Source organism: Myotis nattereri, assembly GCF_964212035.1.
Source record: "Myotis nattereri genome assembly, chromosome: 5".
NCBI classification, from domain to species: Eukaryota; Metazoa; Chordata; class Mammalia; order Chiroptera; family Vespertilionidae; genus Myotis; species Myotis nattereri.
Window position 1 is genome coordinate 90,802,562 of NC_138080.1, and position 23,987 is coordinate 90,826,548.

Below are 23,987 nucleotides of genomic sequence, written 5' to 3' on the forward strand. Positions count from 1 at the left end.
AGGGCTATCTGCATTCTCCATCCTTGCGCCTCTGAAATGTCCCATCTCTTTAGTCACTCCCTTCTGCGCTCCAGCTCTTCCCACGCGCACTGCCACGCTCTGGCCGCACAGCCCTGTGGAAGCAGAGGCGGAAGCTTTGGCATGTGTCCACCTGGGTGGGCGTGAAGATAGGCATGGCGTTTGGAGGGGTGTGATGCGTGCGGCCACACACCAGAGCAAGCTTATTTGTGACTGTTTCCACTCTGGGAAAAAAGTGTCCATCACTTCCGTGACTTTAACAATTTAAGCAGTTACTAGGCTGATAGGTTAAGAAACATCGTTTGTTCTTGTGGGTTTGCATTAATAGTAAGCATGAATATATATCATATATTACATTGCTTTCCTTCTGCTCTGGGGCAGGCTGCACTCTCCTTCCAAACTGGAAAACGGTACAGCCCGTGGACCTCCCCTCCCCCCCCCAAAAAACCCCTCCCTTCCTCCCCACCTCTCAGTTCCTATGTTAGAAACCCCCTCCCCCCAGCTCCCCGTGGTTAAATAGAGAGTGCCACATTGTAAGACTCATGCATCGCTGCCTCTTGCTATCGCACGCTGTGCAGAGAGAGTGGGATCGTGTGTGCGTGCCCCGCCCTCTCCGGCCCCTTCCTCGCCTCTCAGATGCCTGTGCTGGTCCTACCACCCGCTCCCAGCCTCCCCCGTCCCAGACCCGTCACTGGTTGTGGACGTCCTCCCTGCGGACGATCTTGTAGATGATCCAGTAGAACATGTTGAAGATGAGGAAGGCCATGGGGAAGCCGATGCGCGATATTTTGTCGATCTTCTTGGCCCTCTGGATGAAGAGTTTTCGCATCTCCTCCGGGGTCTTAGACGGCGCAGGAGCTGGGTTGGTGGTGTTGTTGTTGTTGGCGCCCTTGACCGAGATGCCATCCTTGGCCTGTAGACAGGCTGGGCCCATCCCATAGGCAGAGAAGTTGAAGCGGCCCTCTCCCGCCTCATCCTCCTGGAATAGATTCAACATGGGGCTCTACTTAAAATAAGACAGGGGCTGGGCACCCTCCCTGCAAGGCACTCCCCGGGGCCAGGCCATGCCTTCTGGCCCTCCCGGCCTCCCTGCCTCCCTGCACCACTCCAGGATTCTGAGGCTTTCTGGCTGGCTGGGGAGTTATGCCTTATAGAGGGGCGCCGCTCGCGTGCCTTAAACAGATGCAAACCAGGGGATAGAAACGAGGCATAGGATCCTGAGACCCGAGTTCGGCTCTCAGCTCTATTACCTTCTAACTGTAGGACCTTAGGCAAGTCACTTTCTTCTGTGAGTCTCAGGGTTTATTTTATTGCATTTTTACCTACAAGTGGGGGTAAGAGTCATCTCACTACCTCAAAGGTTCTTTTGCCCATCAGAGGTCAGAGATGAGTACACACTCAGGATGCTGCTTTATTGGAAATGCAGGGGACAATTTGGAGAGATCCCCTGCTTTGCTTCTGTTGCCTCCTTGCCCTCCTCCCCCACCCCCATCCCCAGTTAATATCTTCTTGTGTGTGGGTGGGGGCGAGGGGGCGAATTGCCCAGGAGGGAGCGAGTGCTGTGGGCCTCACCTGTGTTTCTTAAGCCGGGAAGCCACAGCTTCTTCCTACTTCCATGTCCCCATATCCCTGGCAGTTGTGGCCTCAGACATAGCTCTAGGCCTGTATCAGGTTTTCATTCAAGGCCCTTCATTATTTGGCTCCCACTTACCTTTACAGCAGTGGTTCTCAACCTTCCTAATGCCGCGACCCTTAATACAGTTCCTCATGTTGTGGTGACCCCCCAATTTCATTGTTACAAATTGAACATAATTAAAACATAGTGATTAATCACAAAAACAATATGTAATTATATATGTGTTTTCCGATGGTCTTAGGCGACCCCTGTGAAAGGGTTGTTCGACCCCCAAAGGGGTAGCGACCCACAGGTTGAGAACCTCTGCTTTACAGGCTTTTCTCTCCCTGTGCACACCTGCCAGCATTGTGGCACTTCCTGAGTGATTCCTGTGCACCCCACCTCCCTTAGGCTCACATTAACACGCCTGCTGCCCTATCCTTCTCGTCTCTCCCTCCCTGAGCTAAGTCATCTTGCCTGGATCAGAATCATAGAGGCTCCATTGTCTGCTCTCGTCGTGTGTAGCTTTGTGTTCTTTCCATGTGAGCTTTGAGGGAGGACCCTGCCTGCCTCTCCAGTCTCATCTGTGCCGTTGTCTCTCTGGCATCTTGTGCTCCACTCACCCTGAAACCTTTCCATGGGGTCGGAAATGCCACACTCGCTCTCTAACTCCGGGCCCCTAGTCCATCTGTCCTCTCTGCCTGGGGCACACTCCTACCTCCAGTCCTGCTTCCAACTCCTTCTCTTCCACTGAATTCTTACTCAGAAGACTTTGAGCTCAGAAATAGGCTAGGAGTCCCTGCATGTTGTCCATAAAGTCCCTGTACACTGCCCCCCCCCCCCTTCCTTGAAGCTCTTAACACATTGTATTCCTCAATTGATGTCTACCTCTCTCATTATACCGTAAGCTCTGTGAACTCAGAGTAAAGTCTATCACATTCATTGACCCCTCAACACTGAATGGACATACGAACAGGGCAAGATCACTTAGCTCAGAAACGGAGAGACGAGAAGGATGAGGGCAGCAGGCATGTTGGTAGTGAGCTTAAGGCAGGGAGTTGGGGACGCACAGGGGCAACAGAGAAAGTGCATAAATAATAAATGAGAAGATGGCAGCGTAGGTAAAGTCTGGTACTCGCTGCCTCCCACAACCACATCAAAATGACAACTAAATTACAGAACAACTATCATTCAGAACCACCTGAAAGCTGGCTGAATGGAAGTCCTACAACTAGAAAAGTAAAAAAGAAAGCACACTGAGACTGTAGGAGGGGCAGAGGCATGGAAGGGGCTGGTCCAGCATCCACGTGTACCATTTTTTTTTTAAACCGCAGAGGCCACCGTGAGGAACAAGGAGTCCCAGCCCCACACCAGACTCCCCCCCACCGAGGGTCCCAGAGCTGGGAAGAGAAGTCCCTGTAACTTCAGACTGTAAAAACCAGTGGGGATTGTGGCCGAGGACACGGAGGTTGCCTGAGACCCAGGTTTTTCTCTTAAAGGGCGAGGCATGAACTTACTCAGACTCGCTTCCTCTGAGCTCCAGTGCCAGGAGGCATTAGGAGATCTAGACACATAAAGGGAGGAACTGGATTGTCTGGCTTTGGGGTAAGAATTTGGGGGTGGCTCACAGGGGTCATTGTTCCTATGCCGAGACTTTCTCTGCCCCAGGGCTGACTGGCAACCATATCTGAGCCCGATCAACCTGGAACACACTGTTTGCTCTGCCCTGGTGATTCCCTGAGACCCCGCCCCATCCAATTTGTAGCCCCACCCAAGCTGTATGCAGCAACTTTTCCGTATGAATGGCTTATCTTGGCTCAGGCTTCAGACTTTGCTAATATCTCTCAAGCTGCATTTGGTGTCAGTGTGCCCCAAACTTATCAATAAAAGGCCCAAGACCTGGCACCAGCACCAGCCTGCTTTGCTTCACAGCTAGGCCTCACCTGGGCACTTCCAAACCTGATACAAATAGGAGGAATCTGTAGATCTCTCTGTAGCTCCTGCTAGGTGGCCTCAGTCAGTGGCTGACTTTGCACCTCCTGGGAGGCCCCAGAGCCAGTGCACCTGGTAGACAGCTTCAGACCATAGCAGATTACAACTCTACAAATCTACAAGCAACACTCAAGGGGCAGACTCAGCACCAAAGTCCCACTGAAGCAATCCTGCTCCATAGGGGTGTCTCCTGCACAGCAGCTCTCCCACTGTAGTCACAGCTAGTCCTCACAGCCAATTGGCTTGGAGGTCAAATCCAGTGACACCCACAGCAATCAAATGTGAAGATGAGGCTGGAGAGAAGAGTGGGTTCTCTGATCCTCCTGGGGAAGTAGCTATGGACCAGGTGTGGGGCCAGTTTGCTCCCACAGGCTCTCCAGTGGCATTTGGTGGTTGGTGACTTTTCAGAGATGGCCTGCCAAATATTCAATCCCTTAGTGAGAGAATCCTCTCAGGGGAGGATCTTTCCTGATGCCCCTTTCTTGGAAGTAGGAAGCAGAAGCCTGGAATGTGGACATTCTACTCTGAGATCTCACCTTCTGTGGTACAGTTCCCCTCTGGAATATGCCCACTGAAATAGTGCAGCCTTGCAGGAAACACTAATAAGCATCTCGCAGCCTGCCATGCTTTGGGTTTTTAGCTAGTCATTATCTTGGTGCCATCAGCATTTGCTCCATCAGTTCTGTCTTTGGGTGCAATCTGATAATTTCTGCAGTGTTATCACAGTTGAAAGAGTGACTGCCTATAGACCCAATTGGGGCCTTATTTATGGGAGAGGAAGCCAGGACTTCTATGACTTTAATTCCTGTTTCATGCCTGCCTTTCCCACTGAGAAGGATGGTCCAGCAAAACAAGTATCACAAGACAAGGCTGCCACCAGCTGTCCCTCCTCCCTCAGGCAGTGACCCAAAGACCTACCTTGTGGTGTCTTCGCTTCCTCCTGAACCGGAGCAGCTCTTTGTGCTGCCGAGACACGAAGTTGACAGCAGCATACTCCAGCAAGGCGGAGAACACAAAGAGCAGGCACACCGCCATCCAAATGTCAATGGCTTTCACGTAGGACACCTGAGGCGGGGTGGGGGAGGAACACCAGAGGAGGGGGAGGATTGAGCATGGTGGAATGTTTGCTGCTCTCAGTAACTCCTCTCATCCCCCACTGCTGCCCTCTCCTCAGCTGGGATATTAGGGTGGAGGCTACAGAAAACAGAAAAACACATCAAGAAGACTGGGCAGAATATTGGGCACAACAGAACACGGTGCCTGGCAGAGTACTGGCGAGAGGAGGATGGTGGGCCCCGGATTCGTGTTCAGTGGAACAGAAAGCTGTGTTTAGTCTCAGGATGAAGGAATGGGATGCCACACCTAATGTCAAAGTGGAGCATGCCAGGAAATTGTGGAGTAAGAGCTTCAAAAACTCGCTCCTCCATCAAAGCCACAAGAGAACCAGCAAAAATGGTCACAATAACCCTGACTGGTTTGGCTCAGTGGATAGAGTGTTGGCCTGCGGACATAAGGGTTCCAGATTCGATTCCGGTCAAGGGCATGTACCTTGGTTGCGGGCACATCCCCAGAAGGGAGTGTGCAGGAAGCAGCTGAATGGATGTTTCTCTCTCATCGATGTTTCTATTTTCTTTCTTTTTTTTTTTTAGGGAATCAAAGTGTTTATTTTCATTCTTACAAATTCTATAGAAACGAGCCCAAATGAAACAGATATGTACATTTACATATGTACAAAATTTTACTCTGAAAAAGAATCTATAAAAGTAGATGGTTGAAAATAAAATAAAATGAAACAAATAAACAAACAAATAAACGTAAACAGATTTAAAACCAGTACTATGAAACTGATTTTCTCCAAATAAAGTAAGAGTAATTTTAAATTGCTGGTTGTGGCTGGTTTTCCAGGTTATTTACATATTTTATTGTGGTCATCTATATCATCGATGTTTCTAACTCTCTATCCCTCTCTTTCTCCCTCCCTCTCTGTAAAAAATCAATAAAATATATATTTTTTAAAAAAGGTCACTAAACTTTTTTCAGAACTCTGGTAATTAGCCATTAGACAACTGAATCTCAGTGAGAACAGCAAGCTTTTAGTATTTTAAAAAGCAGCTTCATTGAGATATAATTCACATACTGCACAATGCACACATTTAAAGTGTTCACTTCCATGATTTTTTTTATACATTCACAGATAATGTGCAACCATCAGCACAGTCCATTTCAGAACTTTCATCACCTCAAAATAAAAACCTAGTAACTTTTAGCTGTCATCTCTCTATTGCCCCAACTCCCCTACCCCTGGTCCTAAGCAACTAGTAATTTATTCTCTGTCTCTATAGATTTCCCTGTTCTGGACATTTCATATGAATGGAATAATATGTGAACTTTTATGACTAATTTCTTTCACTTAGCATAACATTTTCAAGTTTTATCCATATTTTAACATGTACTAGTATTTCATTTAAAATATATGTATATATATTGATTTCAGAGAGGAAGGGAGAGGGAGAGAGAGAAACATTAATGATGAGAGAGAATCATTGATCATCTGCCTCCTGCCCCACACTGGGGATCAAGCCTGGAACCTGGGCATGTGCCCTGAAGGGAATTGAACTGTGACCCCCTGGTTCATAGGTCAACGCTCAACCACTAAGCCATGCTGGCAGGGCAGTATTTCACTTTTAATGGCCAAGTAATATTCCATTGTATGACTATACCACAATTTGTTGATCCATTCGTTAGTTGATGGGCATTTGGGTTGTGTCTACCTTTTGACTATTATGAATAATACTGCTACAAAAATCTGTACAAATTTTTGTGTGGACATACGTTTTAATTTCCCTTGGGGCTTTGTGGTGTTTTAAATTGCCCCATTCCTATCCCCTTCCCTCAGCTCCATGCCAGCCTTGAAAACCAATGTCCTGGCACCCACTGATGGGGCAGACAGAGTGGGAGCTTGTGCAAAGCTTCATCTCCAGAGGACTGTCATATTGGACCTAACGTGGGGGTCTCTGAAAATTGCTGGCCCAGTGTGACAGCCTCTCCCTGGGAGCGTTTGATGAAAATAGTGACAACTGTTGAGCATCAGGTAACCATCCAGGCAAACAATAGGTTGATCAAAAAGCAAACAGGAAAGCTAGGGGTGAGATGTCCATAGGGGGCTTGAAATTACGGTGTTATTCCTAATTTAATAATGATTATTCAATTAATGTTAATTTTTTAGATGTCATACTATCATTATGATCCCTATTCTTTATTGTCATGATGTGGGAGCTTTCAAATACTTGAGCAAAAACTGAATCTATCTACCCACTTCCCTTGCCCACCTACCTATCTATATATAGAGGGACAGAGATGAAGGGAATGAGGCAAAATGCTAACAATTGGAATGCAGGTAAAGGGTGTTATAGTGCTCATTGTGTGTTATTTCAGTGTTTCTGTATCAAAACAGAATGTTAAGTGTGGCATTAATTGGACATTGTGCAGCACATTGCATTTAAAATGAGGCTGAGGGAGCAGAGGGTGGGGTCTGGCATTGGGAGCAGCGCAGAATGTTGCATCTAGTGTTGGGTGGATAAAGCAGAATGTGTCTGCAATGACAGCAGGGAATGTAGGCGGAGGCAGTGCCTAGCCTTAGAAGAGAGCACAGCAGAATGGGGCACCCGCATTCACAGCGAAGGAAACAGAACCTCGGATCTCGAGCACGGGGGAACGGAGGAGTATGTGGTGTTTGGCATTAATAGTAAATGAAGCAGCACATTGTCTGATGTTACAAGTGAATTAAGCAGAATGTGAGCTCTAGTGTTAATAGTGAAGGGAACAAAATGGTACATTTACAGCAAGGGTGACTGGAGGAGAGTTAGTGTCTGCTGTCAGTAATGAATGAAGCGGAATACTGTGCCTGGCCTTGGAAGAATGGAGCAGAATGTTGTGTCTAGCCTAGAACGAATGAAGCAGAATGCATACCTGGCATTACTAGTAAACGGAGTGAAATCTGCGGTCTAGTGTTAATAGTGAATGGAGCAGCATACAATTCAAGAGTTAATAGTGAATGTACTAGAAAGTGGTGTTTAACATTAGAAATATAAGAATCAGATTGAGGTATGTGTAGAGGAGGGTTAGCGTATCAGGCATAACATGAGGCTGCTTTCTTACAAAGGACCTGCTTGCAAGGCTGGCCCTTGGAGGACATCTGGGAACTTGGAATTGGGGGTTGTTCCCACTTTCCCTAACTGATAAGGGTGCTTGGACTGCTTGTACAAACAACATGGTTTATGCTGAACATCTGTTTTCCTTCTGGGGGTCTGGAATTTTGTTATGTGCTAGGCACCCAGCACCCAGTAAAAACCTTCAATAATGAATCTTTAAAAAAAAGTAAGTTTTTTTTTTTTTTATTGATTTTGGGGAGAAGAAGGGAGAGGGAGAGAAACATCAATGATGAGAGAGAATCATTGATAGGCTGCCTCCTGCACACCCCCTACTGGGGATTGATTTCACAACCTGGGCATGTGCCCCAACTGGGAATTGAACTGTGACCTTCTGGTTCATGGGTCAAAGCTCAACCACTAAGCCACACCAGCCTGGCCCAATAATGAATCTTAAATGAATCTCTAAACACTTTCTCTTTCTGTCTCTCTGGGCAGAAACATTTCACACTTGTGCTGACTTTTGTTGCTGGATAAGAGGGTGCTCTCTGTGGTCCCTCATGGGAGGGAGAGAGCAAGGAAGCCTGCCCAAGGATTCCTCCAGACTCTGCACATGTCATTTCCCTTGTCATCTAGCTATGCATCCTGGATATACATACCACTGTAAGACGTCTTAGCCTTGAGTATAACTATATGCTGAGTCTTTGAGTCCTTTCAAGTCTCTGAACATGGGGGTGGTCTTGGAGACCCCCAAGTCAGAGTAGCTACATTAATGGTGAAAGGGGTGGAATGTTGTACTCAGCACTAAAAGTGAATGGAGGAGTTGAGTGTTAACAGTAAATGAAGCAGAATGTGTGTCTAATGTTGGTAGAGAATGGAGCAAAAGATGTCTGGGGATTGCATTGAACAATTGCAATCTTTCTTTCCTTTCTTCCTTCCTTCCTTCCTTCCTTCCTTCCTTCCTTCCTTCCTTCCTTTCTTTTGCATTTGTATTGAACATAATGTTAAATCTGGAGGAAGGTTTTGGTGAATCAGAGTGCTGGACCCTGCCAAGTGTGGTAGATGAAGAAATAGTGACTAATTCCTCGTGCTGTCCTTATCGCAGGCAGGGGAGGGAGATGAGTGTCCTCCTACCTGTCCAGGTGCTCCGTGCGCTTGGGCAGTGGGACTTACCTTGGGCAGGGACGCTCGGGAGCCAGAGCTCTGGGTGGTCATGGTGAGCACGGTGGTGATGCCCAGGCCCACACGGGCTGGTGCAGCATCCATGTTGATCCAGAAGGAAATCCAGGAGAGGATGACAATGAGCAGGCTGGGAATGTACATCTGGATCAGGTAGTAGCCCATCTGTCGCTCCAGGTGGAACCGAGCCTCAATGCAGGTGAATTTACCTGCAAGAAATTATAATGAGAAGGCAAAGTGGCCTAGTGGACAGGAACAAGACTTTGAGGTCAGAACAATCTTGTCTATGGAAAATTGGGGATGATGATGAAGATGACAATAATAATAATAAATACCTACCTCACATGTTTACTCATATGGTAATTGTGATGAGAGAATGAGATGGTGTCTATAAAGAACTTAGCACAGTCCTCACACATCATTAGTGCTCGGCAATGTCAGTTGCGATCATCCTCATCCTCACTATTTTGTTGCAAAGAGTGGGCCTAAGTGGACCATTCTCTTTCCTTCTGCCAGTTTTCTTCCCAAAACATGACTTGATCCTGTTACTTCCCTTTGTAAAACCTTTCTTTCCTTCCTTCTCTCCTCATACAAGAAGGTCCCCATTACCTGCAGGGAAAGTTCAAACTCTTTAGTCTGCCCTTCACAATGGAGCTCTGCCTGCTTTTCCATCCCACGTCCCTCCTTTCTTCACCTTAATCGGGACCACCTACACTCCATCCCTTGCCTTGAGCAGTTCCTCTGACACAGAGACACCAGAGGTCCTCCCAATACTAGCTCTTCCTTCTGCCTTAGGAATTGGGTCCATTTTGAGTTAGGTACCCTGCTGCCTGGAATAAAGACTATCTCCCAGCTTTCTTTGTAATGAGCTGGGACCTAAGTTTAAATTGCTTGCCCCAGGACTCATAGGAAGAAAGGGTCGGAGCCACTTTAATAAATATATAACCACTAGTGATAAACCCAGAGCTCTATCCATCATGTTGAAGCAATGACTGAATGAATGTTTGAGATGATCTCTGGCCCTGGTGGGGGGTGGGACCTGCAGAGGGTGGCCCCACGCACCTACCTGTGTTGTAATGCTTGGTGCAGTATCTCAAGTCCTTCTCCTCCTTTAGGATAAACTGGGGCAGAGTTAGTCCATCTGCCACCTGCACAGCTCCCTGCTCCTGCCACTCAAAGATGAGGTCATTCATGGTATAGCCAACTGGGATGGGATCAGAAGAAGAAGAAGCAGTCACCACCCAGAAGCACTTATCTGTGGCGTGTCTGGCTTTATGGTTAGAGAGAGAGGCATCAGGTACTTGAGGGAACTCATGAAACCATGTTGCTTCCTCCCCCCTCCACATAGGAAGATAAAACTGGTTTAATTGTTTATATTTACCCCACAACCCTTCTCCCTCTCTCCCTACAACTCCCAGCACCCTACCATAGCGTGTCCTGTTGCCCCTCCCCCTTACCTCCTGGTCAAGTTTAGTTGACATCTGCTATTCCTGCCTGTACACCATCCTTGCAAGCTCCCTCTTTTGCTCACAGCAGACTTTCCTCAGGGGAATGACTCTATGGGGTGCTTTTGTGGTGGGACTATCATTTGGGGGCCAAAGTGTGAGATGCTGACTCCACGAGGCCTATCAGACTCTCTGCCCCAGGACTTTGGCCCTTGGGTGAAGTCACAGGAGGCTCAGCGTTGGCTGGTGCTGATTGTCTCCAGAGGTGTTGCTCCGAGGGGAGGACCCATTAGTCCCTGCTGCCTAAATGCTCTGCCCCAGTTTCTGTACTTTTGGTTTCTCCTACCAGTCCATGAGGAACCTCCATATCTTTCCACTTAATATTTTTAAAATGTGTCTGATTGCTCTCTGGGTTTACAGTAAAAGAATCCAGCTACCTACCCCAGCTGTTAAAATCCTGGTTCACTTGATCTCCATAAAGCCTTCTCCAGTACCGTCCCTCCTTCCCAATCAGAAGGAAGCCCGCTTTCTGCCACGAGGCCACCCTCTTTTCTACTTCTAATAGAACACTTACCACTTGCTGCCCTGTGTTAGCCAGTCATCTGTCTCCCTGCTGGAGGGAGCATTCCCGTAAGTTCAAGGACCATGCCTTATTCCAGCTATTTCCCCATCACTCCTGGGGAGCATGTTCATGAGGGACAGGGGTAGTGCCTCTCTGGAGAATGCTGCTGGCTCCAGAGCTGGGCCTCAGACAATATAAGGGGAGTTATATTTCTAAAGCATTTTCTAGGAGCCAAGCCCCTCATCTGGCCTTTTGAGCTATTGCAGTAATCTTCTGGGGCCCAGCGGTTAGGAGCAGCTGTGTGGGGATTTCTGCCAGTCCTGTGGGTAAAGGGGAGACTGGTTCTTTCTAGAGGCCTCATGTGAGGGACTCACAGCTTTCCAGTTGCATGATACACGTCTGGACGTCCATGGGGAAATTCTTCAAGTCCATGGGGCAGGCCAGCGTCAGGGTGATTCTGGGGAGAGAAGGGAGTCGAATGACGCTGGGTCCACAGACCAGGGAAGCTGTGCCTCCATTCTAGTTACTACCAGAAACTACTTAACTCGGAGAGGTCAAGGGGTCAAGGAGGTCAGGGAACCAACATATGTACATTTCCACACTTCAGATATGTAAATGGTTCTCAGAGAGATGAAGGTCACAGAGAGTCAATAGAACTTCTGTGTTTCTTTGGAGTCTGTCCTAGGGGCCTGCCTTTAGCAAGGTGCCCGAAGACCTGGAGGCCAGGGGCTGCCCCCCTGTCCCGCTCTTCTGCAGAGGCCTCGGGCAGGGGCAGGGCCTGAATGATCCTTGAGCAGCACCAGGCCTCAGGCATTCCCAGGTGCACTGGCAGCAGGTGCCGCCAGTGGTTCTTGACTCCCTCCCTTCATACTCTAGGCCCGTGGTCGGCAAACCGAGGCTGGCGGGCCACATGCGGCTCTTTGGTCCCTTCAGTGTGGCTCTTCCACAAAATACCACGTGTGGGCGCGCACGTACAGTGTGATAGAAACTTCGTGGCCCATGCGCAGAAGTCAGTATTTTGTGGAAGAGCCGGTATTTTGTGGAAGAGCCACACTGAAGGGGCCTAAGAGCCGCATGTGGCTCGCGAGCTGCGGTTTGCCGAGCCGCAGTTTGCCGACCACTGCCCTAGGCTCATCAAAAGTTATTTCAAAAGATCTCTAAACAGCTGGTGTCCAAACACAGATGGCTCACATCTGTGGGCTCCTGCTGGTGTCAGCTGGGAAGTGGTGGGCACCCCTGGCTTCTGGGCTAGCTGTTTATTCTGGGTTGTTCAACCCTTGCAGAGGGCTGCAGCCTCAGACCCAGAGGAAGCCCCCTTAACAGAACCCTCGGTCTGCAGCTCCGGCTGGGATACATGCTTCGGCTTGAATGGCCTTTGCCAACATCTGAGCACCTGCTGCAGGGGATGGAGAAGAAAGAGCCTTAGATCATCAGGCCAACTCCCTCATTTGACAGGTGAGGTGCAGAGGAGGGTAGAGAGGGAGGGACTTGTGTAAGGTCACACAGCAAGCTGATGGCTCAGGCAGGATTTAACCAGGTCTCCCAGCCTTGGGATGCTGAGTGTGGATGCTGGCTGGCTGGCTTCCCAGCACTGCTGTCCTGAAAGGCACCGAGTTGGTAGTGATCACTCAGTGCTGGCACCCTGGCTGCACGTGGTGAGGCACCAGGCCCTGTGTGAACCTCTGCCCTTTAGCTCACATCCACAGCTCCCATGTGGGTCCCTTCATGCACAAAGTAGAAGCAAGAGGGGGGAAAGGAGAAGGGAAGGGAGGGGGAGATGAGAGAGAGAGAAGGGAAGAGGAAGAGGGGGAAAGTGAATGCAGTTGATTTCTGAAGCTAAAACCTTCAAGGTGGGGCAGCTGTCACACTGGGTTAATTTCCTGAAGTTGAATGACCTTGGGAATATCACTTTCTGCTGATTTGTTCCTCTGTCATGCTGCACTGGGGCTTAGCTTCCCAGAGACATGAAACCAGCCTGGCAGCAGCAAGAACCAGGTAGGGTGACCCTCCCTGACTGCCAGCCAGCCACGATCTTGGTGCCATTTCCTGAGCCCACCACCCTTCCAGTCTGGATGGGCACTGGGTGGGGTGGGCCCCCAGGTTTGGAAGGCGTCTGCCTCCGGTTCCTCCCAGCCTTCCCCTCTGTGGTGCTACTTTCCCTGCAAAGATTTCTAAGTCTCCTCTCCTAGCCAGTCTGCTTTTTGGCCACATCTGAGGATTGGGACCTGTGCAGCCTCTTCTATGAGCCTGGACATTTAAAGCTCATCTTCCAGCCCAGTGGTTGAGCATTGACCTAGGAACCAGGAGGTCACGGTTCAATTCCCAGTCAGGGCACATGCCCAGGTTGTGAGCTGGATCCCTAGTAGGGGGTATACAGGAGGCAGCTGATAGATGATTCTCTCTCATCATTGATGTTTCTATCTCTCTATCTCCCTTCCTCTTTGAAGTCAATACAAATAAAAAATTTTTTTAAAAGCTTACCTTCTAATGGAAATGAAAAGGTTTAGTCCCCTGAGGAATGGGAGGACCAAAAGGGGGAGCCATTTAGAATCAGTGCTCCCTTTAAACCCTTTCAAATAAAAACATCTTCATTCAGCAAATATTTGAGCACCCATTGAATGCCACATTCCTGTTCTGTAAGGTTCTGAGTGGACATCAGATTAGCTCTGGGCACTTTGCTAAGTACTCAAGCTTTCAGCTCCTCACTTGTCCAATCTGCAAAATGGGCACAATAAAACCTACTTCATTGGGTTGTGAGGAGGATTAGAAATCATCTGTGTGAAGTACCCAGCCTAGTAAGTACATTTCAGTGAATGGTGATCTATCAGAATCATATGGACATTAGTCATTTTCTTCATGTCCTGGGGGACAAGTTTGGGAATTAGGTGGGGAAGGGTAGCAGGAGACTCTGAAAGTTTGCCTCTGACCAGTATCTGCAGGAAGCTGGGGAAGGGGACCCAGCTTCCTGGACCCAGTGCAAGTAAGGAGGATGGGAAGCATTTCCAGAAGGGATGGAGCAGCCCTGACTGGTACCTGTGAGCAGTGCCACTCACCGGCAGGCCATTTATGGTGAAGTTGCTGGGATTTTTCAGGTTTTGTGCCTTTGCTCCTGCTATTTTTAAAAATTTCGGTAAGAACATTTAACACGAGATCAACCCTCTTAACAAGTGTTGAAGCATTCAATACTGTGTTGTTAACTGTGGCACCATGTTGTCCAGCGGTTCTCTAGAACTTATGCATCCTGCGTAGCTGCACGCTCCTGCTATCCATTGTTGCCTTTGCATCCTCTTTTTCTTTATCGAAATTCTGAGTAAGGGTAGTGGCCTAACTTTAACCCACCTTCTCCCAGATGCTTCCTGGATCTCCCTGGTTAGAATAAACCACTTGCCCCTAGGACTTTGCCCGGTGTTTTATTCGTACTTGCTGGGTGTATGTTTCAGGCTGGCTCTGCCCATCTGGCGAAGGTGTCAGGTTGCCAGGGCCCCTTCACCTGTTTGACCCGCCTCTTTTGTCTGCTCCCAGAAGACAACGGGGCAGGGCAGGTTCTGAGGATGGAGGCAATGAGCCACGGGCTCACCTGATGCTGTAGAGGACGTTCCCGCTGCGGGAGATCCGCAACAGCTTGTTGTCCGTGGTGATCTCGTGGAAGTGGGCCCCCTTCTCGTTGGCGAAGAACAGGTCGGGTTTCCAGATGGAGTCCAACATGGATGGGTCCAGGTCCAGGGAGTCGTCGGGGTATTCGTTGTAGGCCAGCCGGGGGTCGTTCCACTGCTGCCGCAGGAAGATGTTGACCCTGTAGTCCTGCAGCCGGAGGACAAGGGTTAGGCCCTGGGTGCCAGCCCTCCAGGGCGCAGGTGCTTCCAGCCTGTGTCCCCCAAACCCGCTGGAGGATGTGGTTCCAGTGTGGTGGCAGCTTAGTGGGAGTTGGACATCAAGTCCGTGCATCAGGCAAAACCATAGGAGTCCTAACTATCCCAGAACGTTCTCTAACTGCCCATCGCGTATATTCAGCTTGAACTGAGATTATTTAAATGTTATTCTTTCTTTTATGAAGTTAAAAAATATAAAGTTCAGGCTGATATAAGTGCCTGTTTTCATCCTGTTAGATAAGAGAGGTAGTATGTTACAGATAAAGTTGGAGTCCCCTTTTTATCATCAGCCTGTCAGTGCAGTAATTCTCACGTGCACTCTGGTTTGAGAGCTGCTAGTCTAGACAGATTGACGGACAAGAGGAAAGACTAAAAGCTGATGCCTGGAACTAAAGTCCTTAGTTCCCATTCACAACCTGCGAAGCAATTAGTGGTAGGGTTAGGTCTCCAAGGCTGGGAACTGGGTAATAAAATGAAGAAATAGTTGCAAAGAAAAGTTTTAAATTTTTGTTAGCGAGGCATTATAAACCTGGGTGCCATGACTATCATGACACGGCAAGTAAAATTTCGGGTACATCTGAGATTTTCCCAGGAACAGGACCATAGTTCTCTCTATTGGATTCCCACAAGAGTTTAAAGTCCTCCAAGATGAATAACCTCAGCTCAAATCCAACTTTAAATGCTTTCCTTCAAGACATGAGCTCCACTCATGAGCACCCACTGCCGATCTTTCCCGGAAGGTGCCATAAATGAGATGTGCTGTATTTCCTTTGTGGTGCTGCTTCTAAATGCTGATTACTCAATCTGTCATCAGCAGGAATGAACCAAAACGAACATCCCCCCCCCCACCCGCCCCTGCCAAGTTCCTCAGTTCCTCCCAGCAAAGGCCTCATTCCGTTTGCCTACAGAAATATCAATAGCTTTATAAATGTTCCAAGGTATTTTACAGGATTGTTCTATAATTTAATTGAAGGCTCTCCCTCCAGTCCCATAGAAAATGACATTTAGTCTCATAATCTCATGTCTTATATGTCCCGTGGTGGAGGGAGAACTTCAGGCCAGACCTGGGTGTTGACAGTCAGAGACAGCTCCTGATCTGGCCCCCTCTGACCAGGGGGCTAGAACAGCTTTCTCTCCTGGATTTTACAGGAGAGAGAGAGAGAGAGAGGAGAGAGAGAGAGAGAGAGAGGCTCTAAGGCAGTCCTATCAGAGTAAACATACTATGAATGAATGGTTGGGCAGAAAAAGCCTTCAGCCCCCAGCTGTGCTTTTGGTATTCTTGCCAGTGACATGTCAAGCCTGTTTACATGGCTGGAAGGAAGAAAAGAAAGTGGCATTTCTTAAAATGATCTGTTAGGCAGCAGGCGCTGTTCTAGATATTGTCACATACATTTAATCATCAAAACGCCCCTACAAGTTAGACATCCAGATCCCCATGGCGAGGAGGGTAAGGAAGCTGAGGATTAGAAGGGCTGAGAAACTTGTCCCAGGCCAGGGCTATTAAGTGGCAGAGCTGGGCTCTGCATCCGCAGCGTCTGACCCTCCATGAGCACATCCCATGGGGTGGAGAGCCGGCTCTGTGCCTGGCTATGCTCCTCCCATCCTCACAGCCTAGTGGATTCTGCCTGCTCAGCTTAGCCTCACCTCCTGCAGGAGCCTTCCTGCCCTCAGGCTTTCCTGATCCCTTCCTTTTCTGATCTCCCAGCAAAACGGAATCACCAGAAACGTTTAATTTAGCACTTCCTCACTGTGTGTGTTTTATCTCCTCTCCTTGATTGGCAACAATTTGAGGGGATGAACTTGAGCTTATATTTCTCCCGCACCAGCCCACCTATTCACCCAGTCATTTTCTAAGATCACACAGCAATTCAGGAAAGGACCAGGGATTAGACCTGAATTGCTTCTCTGGGCCTCACTGTTTAAAAAAAAAAAAAAGGGAGCTAGGCTAGATGGTCTCTTAACAACCCTTCCAAATCTAATAGCTAATTGTTATTAGTTTTGTTTGTGTAATTAAGAACATTAAACTGAACATCTAGTAAATGCCAGGCACTGTTCTAGGCACCAGAGAATATACTGAGAACAAGAAAGACATACTTATGCAGACACAGAGCCTACAGCATAACGTCTACACCGCACTGAGGTAAGGGCTCTGTAGGGATTAAGTACAGGATACTGGGGAGAGAGAGGAGACAGCCTCCCCATCTGGACTTGGGGGTGGAGGACAGGGAAGGCTCCAGGAAGACACGGTGAGACCAGATATAGTTGAGCCAAAGAGGAAGGGCATTTAGGGCAGTTGGACCTGCTAGAGACAAAGCAAGAGTGCAGTACTCTGGAAGGACAGCAAGTGAATGAGGTGAGGAGGGGAAGCAGGCAGGGCTCAGGAGCCTTGCTGAGGACTTTGGACTTCATCCTGGGAGCAATGAAGCAATGAAGAATTTTAACTGTGGAGGGACATATTTATGTTTTCATTTTGCTGATATTTCATTTTTATTTTTTAATAGGAAAAGGACTGTATTTATTGATTATATACATCTATTAAACTGGTATATAGTGGATACTTTAACATACTACACATCATTTAATACTCATATCATTAAAAACTAGCTTATTATTTCCATTTTACAGTTCTTATTCCCATTTTACAGTTGAAGGCATTCAGGCTCAGAATAATTAAGTGATTTTCGTGAATTCATGAAGGAAATAAGTGACTGGATTCTAGGCCAGATGCTTGCTGCTAGACTTTATAAATGCATCATGCATTTCCATTAATCTAAGTATATGTATGCAAAACATATTTATAACACTCTTTCATGGACAGGAATAGTCTCTATTTTGTTATTACTGATATTTAAAAAATATTTTACTCTTTCTTATTATAGAAGTAATGCGTGCTGATTGTAAAAATACAAGTATATACCACCTAAAAGAAGAAAAATAGCCCTGTGGGGTCTCATTATGAAATGACGAAAGAAAGGCACAAGCTGAGACCTGGAGAAGGTATCTTGGTGTCCTCAGGCAGCCACACTTCCCCTCAGCAGCTGCTGCTCAAGCAAGTGCTGCCATTGACTTCTCCTGCCTCATTGGTACACAGCAGTGGGAAATGCAGTTTGGGAGAGATCAATGTAATTGGTGCAATAGCCTGAAAGCTAAATGCTGTTTTGCTCACTTAGCCCTGTGCTCACATGGGTTGGTGTTTGACATGACGGGGCGGGGGGCGGTCCATGTTCAGGTCCATGGGCCGAGGAGCAACATTTGAATCCTCCACCTGAGAACCTCGAGCTCCACCCCCAGAAATGGTTTCTAGGTCTCACACTCTCATCTAAGTCTGAGGCGGGAGGGATTTCCAGAGTTCTAGCTCAACAGTCTTTAGCACTGGCTCACCTTTCTTGCCTCTGAGATTCCCTGATGATCTGATTTCTGGAAACTGGGCAACTGCCATGCTTGTAAGACCAAGGTAGAGCATTAACTAGTTCATTTTGACATTCAACAAATATTTCTTCAGGGCTTTCTGTGTACCCTCTCTCCATTGTGTCTAATTTTGGTTGGATTGTGACCCCCATACCCTGTTGTGTCTAATTTCAGATTCCAACCCTCCCCAGAAAACTCCTCTAAACTCACCATTGTTGTGAAGTAGCACGCACGAGGTATTTTAGTAGGAAAGAGCTAAGAATCTGATGAGTGTGTTGGTGGGCAGGGGTTGGAGAAGCCATTGCCATCAGGACCAAGAGATATCATCCAACAGGTAGGCAAAGAACAAGATTCTTATACCTGCCTAAGTCTCAGCAAGCACTTCAGCCCTCAAAGGGACATCTCTTCTCTAAACTCAATTCAACTCTATAGACATTATGCCATGAGGGAGAACAGTGAGGGTGGAGGCACACGGTCTTGATTTCTACCCTCACAGAGCTTGAAGTATCTAGCAGGCCAGGCAAGATATGGACACAAACATCTACCATGCAAAACTGAAAGTAATAAGGGTCATTGAGAGCAATACCTAACAATTGGCTATTAGGTATTACTCTCAAGACATGGAGATTATTTCCAGTCAGGCTGGGTGAATCTGGAAGAGCTTTTGGAGAGAAGGTGGCATTTGAAAGGACCCTATCAGTCTATTCCATCCCCCTGAAGTTGGCTTCTCTAGATCTGGTATTGTTCTGAGATGTGACCAGTACCTGGTTTCAGCTGGAAAGGAGGCCAGTGATGTGTGAGGAGGTAAATCAAGGTACACAGAGACTAAAGAACTATTTCTAACATCACACAGCTATAAGTGTCAACTCTGAGATTTGAACTCAAGATGTTAATGTCAGAGCCCAAGTACTTAACCATGAGACTACACTACCCAGGATCTCCCAGACTTGCACTGAGCAACAATTTGATGATGCCCAATACCATTGGATACTACCTCTGACTGCTGTTGTGTACCTGTGGATTTGTAGAGACCCACAATCAGCAGGAAGGACAAAAAGCCTCTGTCCCAGGTCCAGCAGTTCACTGGCACTCCTACTCATTCCTGCGCTGGCCCTCCAATTTGACCCATTGTCTGCTCTACACTGGAGTCCAGTACTGGCAACTCCCCAGATCCTGACTCATTGCCTCCTTGGCTCCGGATGCCTGCTCTGTGCCCTGAACTCTCCTAAGTCACCACCCTGCCTGTGCATTCTCATTTGGATCTCACACAATCAGAGCTACATTTGTTGTAAAGAACTGTAGATGGTTTGGACCAGTGGAGCTGAGCATCTTTGTTTGTCTCTAGGGGCTCACTAAAGCCCAGCATGAGTTTAATAATTACGCGAACATGCTAATAGTAGCTACTTTTATTGGGTGTCTAATACTTGCCAGAACTTGGTATACATTCTATCTCTAAACCTTTCATCAACCCAACACCCTGGGTATTATTACACTCATTTTACAGGGCAGGAAACTGAAATTCAGAGAGGTTAGACAGAGGTTAAGCATCTTGCTCAAAGTTCCATAGCTGGTAGGTGCTAGAGCAGAGGTATGAATCCAGGAGTGGGTAGCAGACAGACATAGTGCATTGTGTCCCACTGAACTCGTGAGATATGTTGGCTCATACATATCCTGATAGTGTCAGGTGGGGAACTTTGCACTGGCCTGTTAAGCAGTGAGATGGATTCATAACTGGTTGCCAAAGGTTGCAAATTGAAGGGCGGATGCTAACCTGGAAAAAGGACAGTGTTGGCCGTCCAGGCGCCATAGTGAGACCCTAACAAATGTAGAAATATGGAAAGCAAGGTTGCTCTCTGAGAGTTAAACTAACAGCAGAGATGAGTGTGCAGGAGAGGAGTTGGGTGAGGCTCAACATCAATCACAGGGACCTCTGTGTAGTCGCCGTGATTGAGGACTGGCATGTGTTGTGATTTAGTAAGTGGAACCTGAATTGATTTGATCGTGTCTTGTTTAGAGAACTATTTTACAAACATGTGGGAGACATTTATAAGTAGTACTAGAGGCCCAGTGCACGAAATTCATGGGGGGTGGGGGAGGCGGGGAGGGTCCCCTCAGACCAGCCTGCACCCTCTCCAATCTGGGACCCCTCCGGGGATGTCCAACTGCCGGTTTAGGCCCGATCCCGGGGATAGGGCCTAAACTGGTAGTCGGACATTCTTCTCACAATCCTGGACTGCTGGCTCCTAACCGCTCACCTGTTTGCCTGCCTGATCACCCCTAACTGCTTCTGCCTGCTGGCCTGATCACCCCCAACAGCCCCTCCCCACCAGCCTGGTTGCCCCCAACTGCACCCCCTACCGACGTGGTCGCCCCACGACCTGGTTGCTTGGTCGCCCCTCACTAACCCCCCTGTGGGCCTGGTTGCCCCACACAGCCTGTTCAGTCGTCTGTTCAGTTGCAATGGTCACTTAGGCTTTTATATAGATAGATAAGAAAGGGCAGGCAGAGGAGCAGGAACCTGGCAGCAGCACCTGGGGAACAGGACACTGGAATGCTGTCACCAGAAGGAAGGGGTATGTGTGGCGAGGCGAGGAAGGTGTCTTAGACCTCTCTCTAAAAAGGTCTGCTGAGAGTTCCTTCAAGACTGTCTTTTTCTCCAGTTCCAGGTACATCAGAACAACTTTTGATTGGCTCCCCTAATATTCAGAGAGTGGCCAGGGTGCACGTTCATGGAGGACGAGAGCATTCCTCAGTCTAATTAGAATGGAAAGATCTATCGTAAATGAAAATGACCTGGCAGTCTCACCTGCTTCAGTCTTCTGTGGGCTTGAGTGTCACGAGTCAGCCTTGCTGATTCTGATCTGATAGAGAGCCCCCTGGGCTGTCCTAAACGCAAGCTGGTGATGCCTCCCTTGGTGCTGTTGGGAGAGAGTCATCCCGCAGATGCTACCAGGCGCCTATGATTTCGCTTTCTGCCTGTGACAGACTCTAGTGGCATTTCTGAGAGCTCTCTCCATGGCCTTCTCTTAGTCTCCAGTTTACCAAGGCTTTGAGGAGTATTGAACCGTATCAACCTGGATGACATTTAATATAATTTTTCTTGGATTCCCCCAACCCACGAGTATAAGAAGTGACCTAGCATTAACTGTAGAAAGACTGAGGGTGTCATGGAAAAATCAACCATAAGAAAGGATCTCATCCACAATAGCAACCAATCCCACAGACTCTCCAGGAATAAACCTAACAAGCAATGTGTGAGATGTATATATTTAAAAAACAACAACTCTTCAGCTTTACTGAAAAGAATAAGGGAATACCTACATAAATGGAGAGACGCACCATGTTTATAAAATATACTTAAGATGTCACTTCTTCCCAAATTAATCTATAAACTTGATCTCAAAAATTGGAGGCAATTTTTATAGGCTTTGACAGGCTGATTCTAAAGTTCATGTGGGAAAGAAAAGGAGCTGAAAAAGTCAAGAAAACCTTAAAAAATAACAACAGAAGACTATCTCTACCAGGCATAGGAATATAATGTGAAGCTGAGTAATGAAAGTCGTGTGGCATTGGTGCAGAAACAGACAGACAGAGCAGTGGGGCAATAAACGGAGACTTGAAACAGACTAGGTATCTGCGGGGATTTATTTACGTGTTTATTTCTTATGTGGGGATTTATTTACTTGTTTATTTTTTATGTGGGGATTTACTTTATGAAAAAGATAGCATTTGAAATCAGTGGAGGAGTAATGGCTACTTAAGAATGATGTTGGAAATATTACTATCTAATCAGAGAAAAGTAAACCACCACCAAATACTTTACAGAAAACTAAGCTAAACCAAATGGATTAGGGACATACATGTTAAAAAATAACCTATGATATTGTTCAAACTGCCCAATAAACATTATGCAAAGATGATCAAATGCACTAAGAATCTGAAGTGAAAATTAAAAATGACTGTGAAGTACCATTAAAAAAAACTTACCTGGTAAAATGAAATATAAATGGTAATATATTGGGTTAGCAAGGGTGAAGAGAAATGAACACTGTTGGGAGGACAGTAAATTATAAAAACTTATTTGGAAGTTAGTTGGGTAATAATATCTGTCAAAATAATAAAACGAAGTGCATGCTTTTTTGATAAAGTAATTCCACTTCTGAAATATATCCTAAGGAAATGGGCAAAGAGCTATGCACAAGAAAATTCATTTGTAATAGTGAAAAGCTACATAAGCCTAAAGGTCCAACAGGAGAAGGGTGGTTAAATACCATGAAATGATGTCAGACCATGGAATTTTACAGGTAGGCCATACAGTCTGGAAACATAGATTAAAGTCATTTTCTCATATATTGAATATAATAATATTAGTAATTACCTATTATGTTTCCAAATTTGGTAGTGTGTAGAAAGTTAGGAATGAGGTAGACTGACATGTAGTATGTGGACAGATTTCAGGCCATGATGGAAGTGAAAAACACAAATTGTACTGCACCATCCTATTTCTACAGAGATGTGTGTGTCTCCACAATGTATGCACAGTCAAGAAGACGACCTAGTCGGGTGCACACTAGATTGTTTGTCTGCATTCCTACTTCTCTCTTTCTTTTTTTGGACTTATTACAAAGTTTGTTGTAATAACAACAACCAAGTGCCAGAGTTTTGCTGTCCATAAGCATACTGTGGATAGGCGGCCACTAATCCCCAGGGTCCTGGCCAGTGTGCCTGGCTCTGAGCCAAGCTAGTCCGACCCTTGGTAAGAGAGGCTGCAGCTTATGACCTGATAATGGAAATACTGGGATTCATGCCCAGAGGACGCCAATACACACACACACACACACACACACACACAGAGAGAGACAAACACACACACACACACACACACACACACGCTCTCTCATTTGTTTGCATATAGTTCCACATGAATTGAGCGATATACGTGTCCCCATATGTGCACACTCCCATGCACACCTGTGCACATGTATAGACAGACTCATACTCACATACCTATTCACATGTAAATTCTCTTTCACTTATTCACATGTATTTGTACATATATTCACATGCACATGCATAGATACACATATAATATGCTGCTTCATGCTGATGCATACTTCACTGCTTATATATTTACAAATATCTACACACAATTACATAAATGAAAATAGTGCCATTCATGTACACTCACTCTTAAATACTTTCTCATATTTTTACATATATACATACACATATACATGCACATTCATACTTATACATATTCACAAGTACATTTATAACCTGAAACGCACATACTTATTCCTATGCATGGCCATACACATTTCCCTTTGAGGTTACACGTGCAAATACATTCAAACTAGCATATACATATGCACATGCCTATGTGCACATTTGTACAAACAACCCCACAATACACTCATGTGCATGTATGCTACTCAGAAACATAGAGGCTGTAGTGCACACTCATAGTACGTGTGTTCAGACAAGCTGGTGGTTCCCCGAAGATTCTAGCTCCCGATCTTGCTCTTGGAGACTGCCGGAGGGAAACTCTCGATCAGGAGCCCCTTCCCACCTCTCCCTCATTCACTTCTGTTCCAACTCCTACCTTTGTCTTGCTGCTCAGACTTAAAGGGAGTCCCTGGAAAGGCCAGGTGAAGGACAGGCAGCCTCGGCCCTCCGCTGGTCTGGAATGGATCGAGGCCATTGCTGCTTTGCTGGCTGCCTGTCTCTGCTCTCAGGTCTGGTGAATAAGGC

General features: G+C 47.0%; 1 protein-coding gene across 2 annotated transcripts in view; it reads right to left on the minus strand.

Moving 5' to 3' along the window:
• Positions 1-706: 706 nt before the first annotated feature.
• The window catches only part of GLRA1 (glycine receptor alpha 1), a gene marked incomplete at both ends in the record, with an annotated part of 63,338 nt that continues 40,057 nt past the window's right edge, over positions 707-23,987 (minus strand). Inside the window, 6 exons of one of the 2 annotated variants that reach the window (XM_081091062.1) lie at positions 707-997; positions 4,544-4,690; positions 8,947-9,161; positions 10,019-10,156; positions 11,334-11,416; positions 14,537-14,760. In XM_081091062.1, coding sequence (XP_080947188.1) covers positions 707-997; positions 4,544-4,690; positions 8,947-9,161; positions 10,019-10,156; positions 11,334-11,416; positions 14,537-14,760 — 1,098 coding nt within the window. Of the gene's footprint in view, positions 1,022-4,543; positions 4,691-8,946; positions 9,162-10,018; positions 10,157-11,333; positions 11,417-14,536; positions 14,761-23,987 lie in introns of both variants that reach the window. The other variant, XM_081091061.1, reaches the window with a different exon arrangement.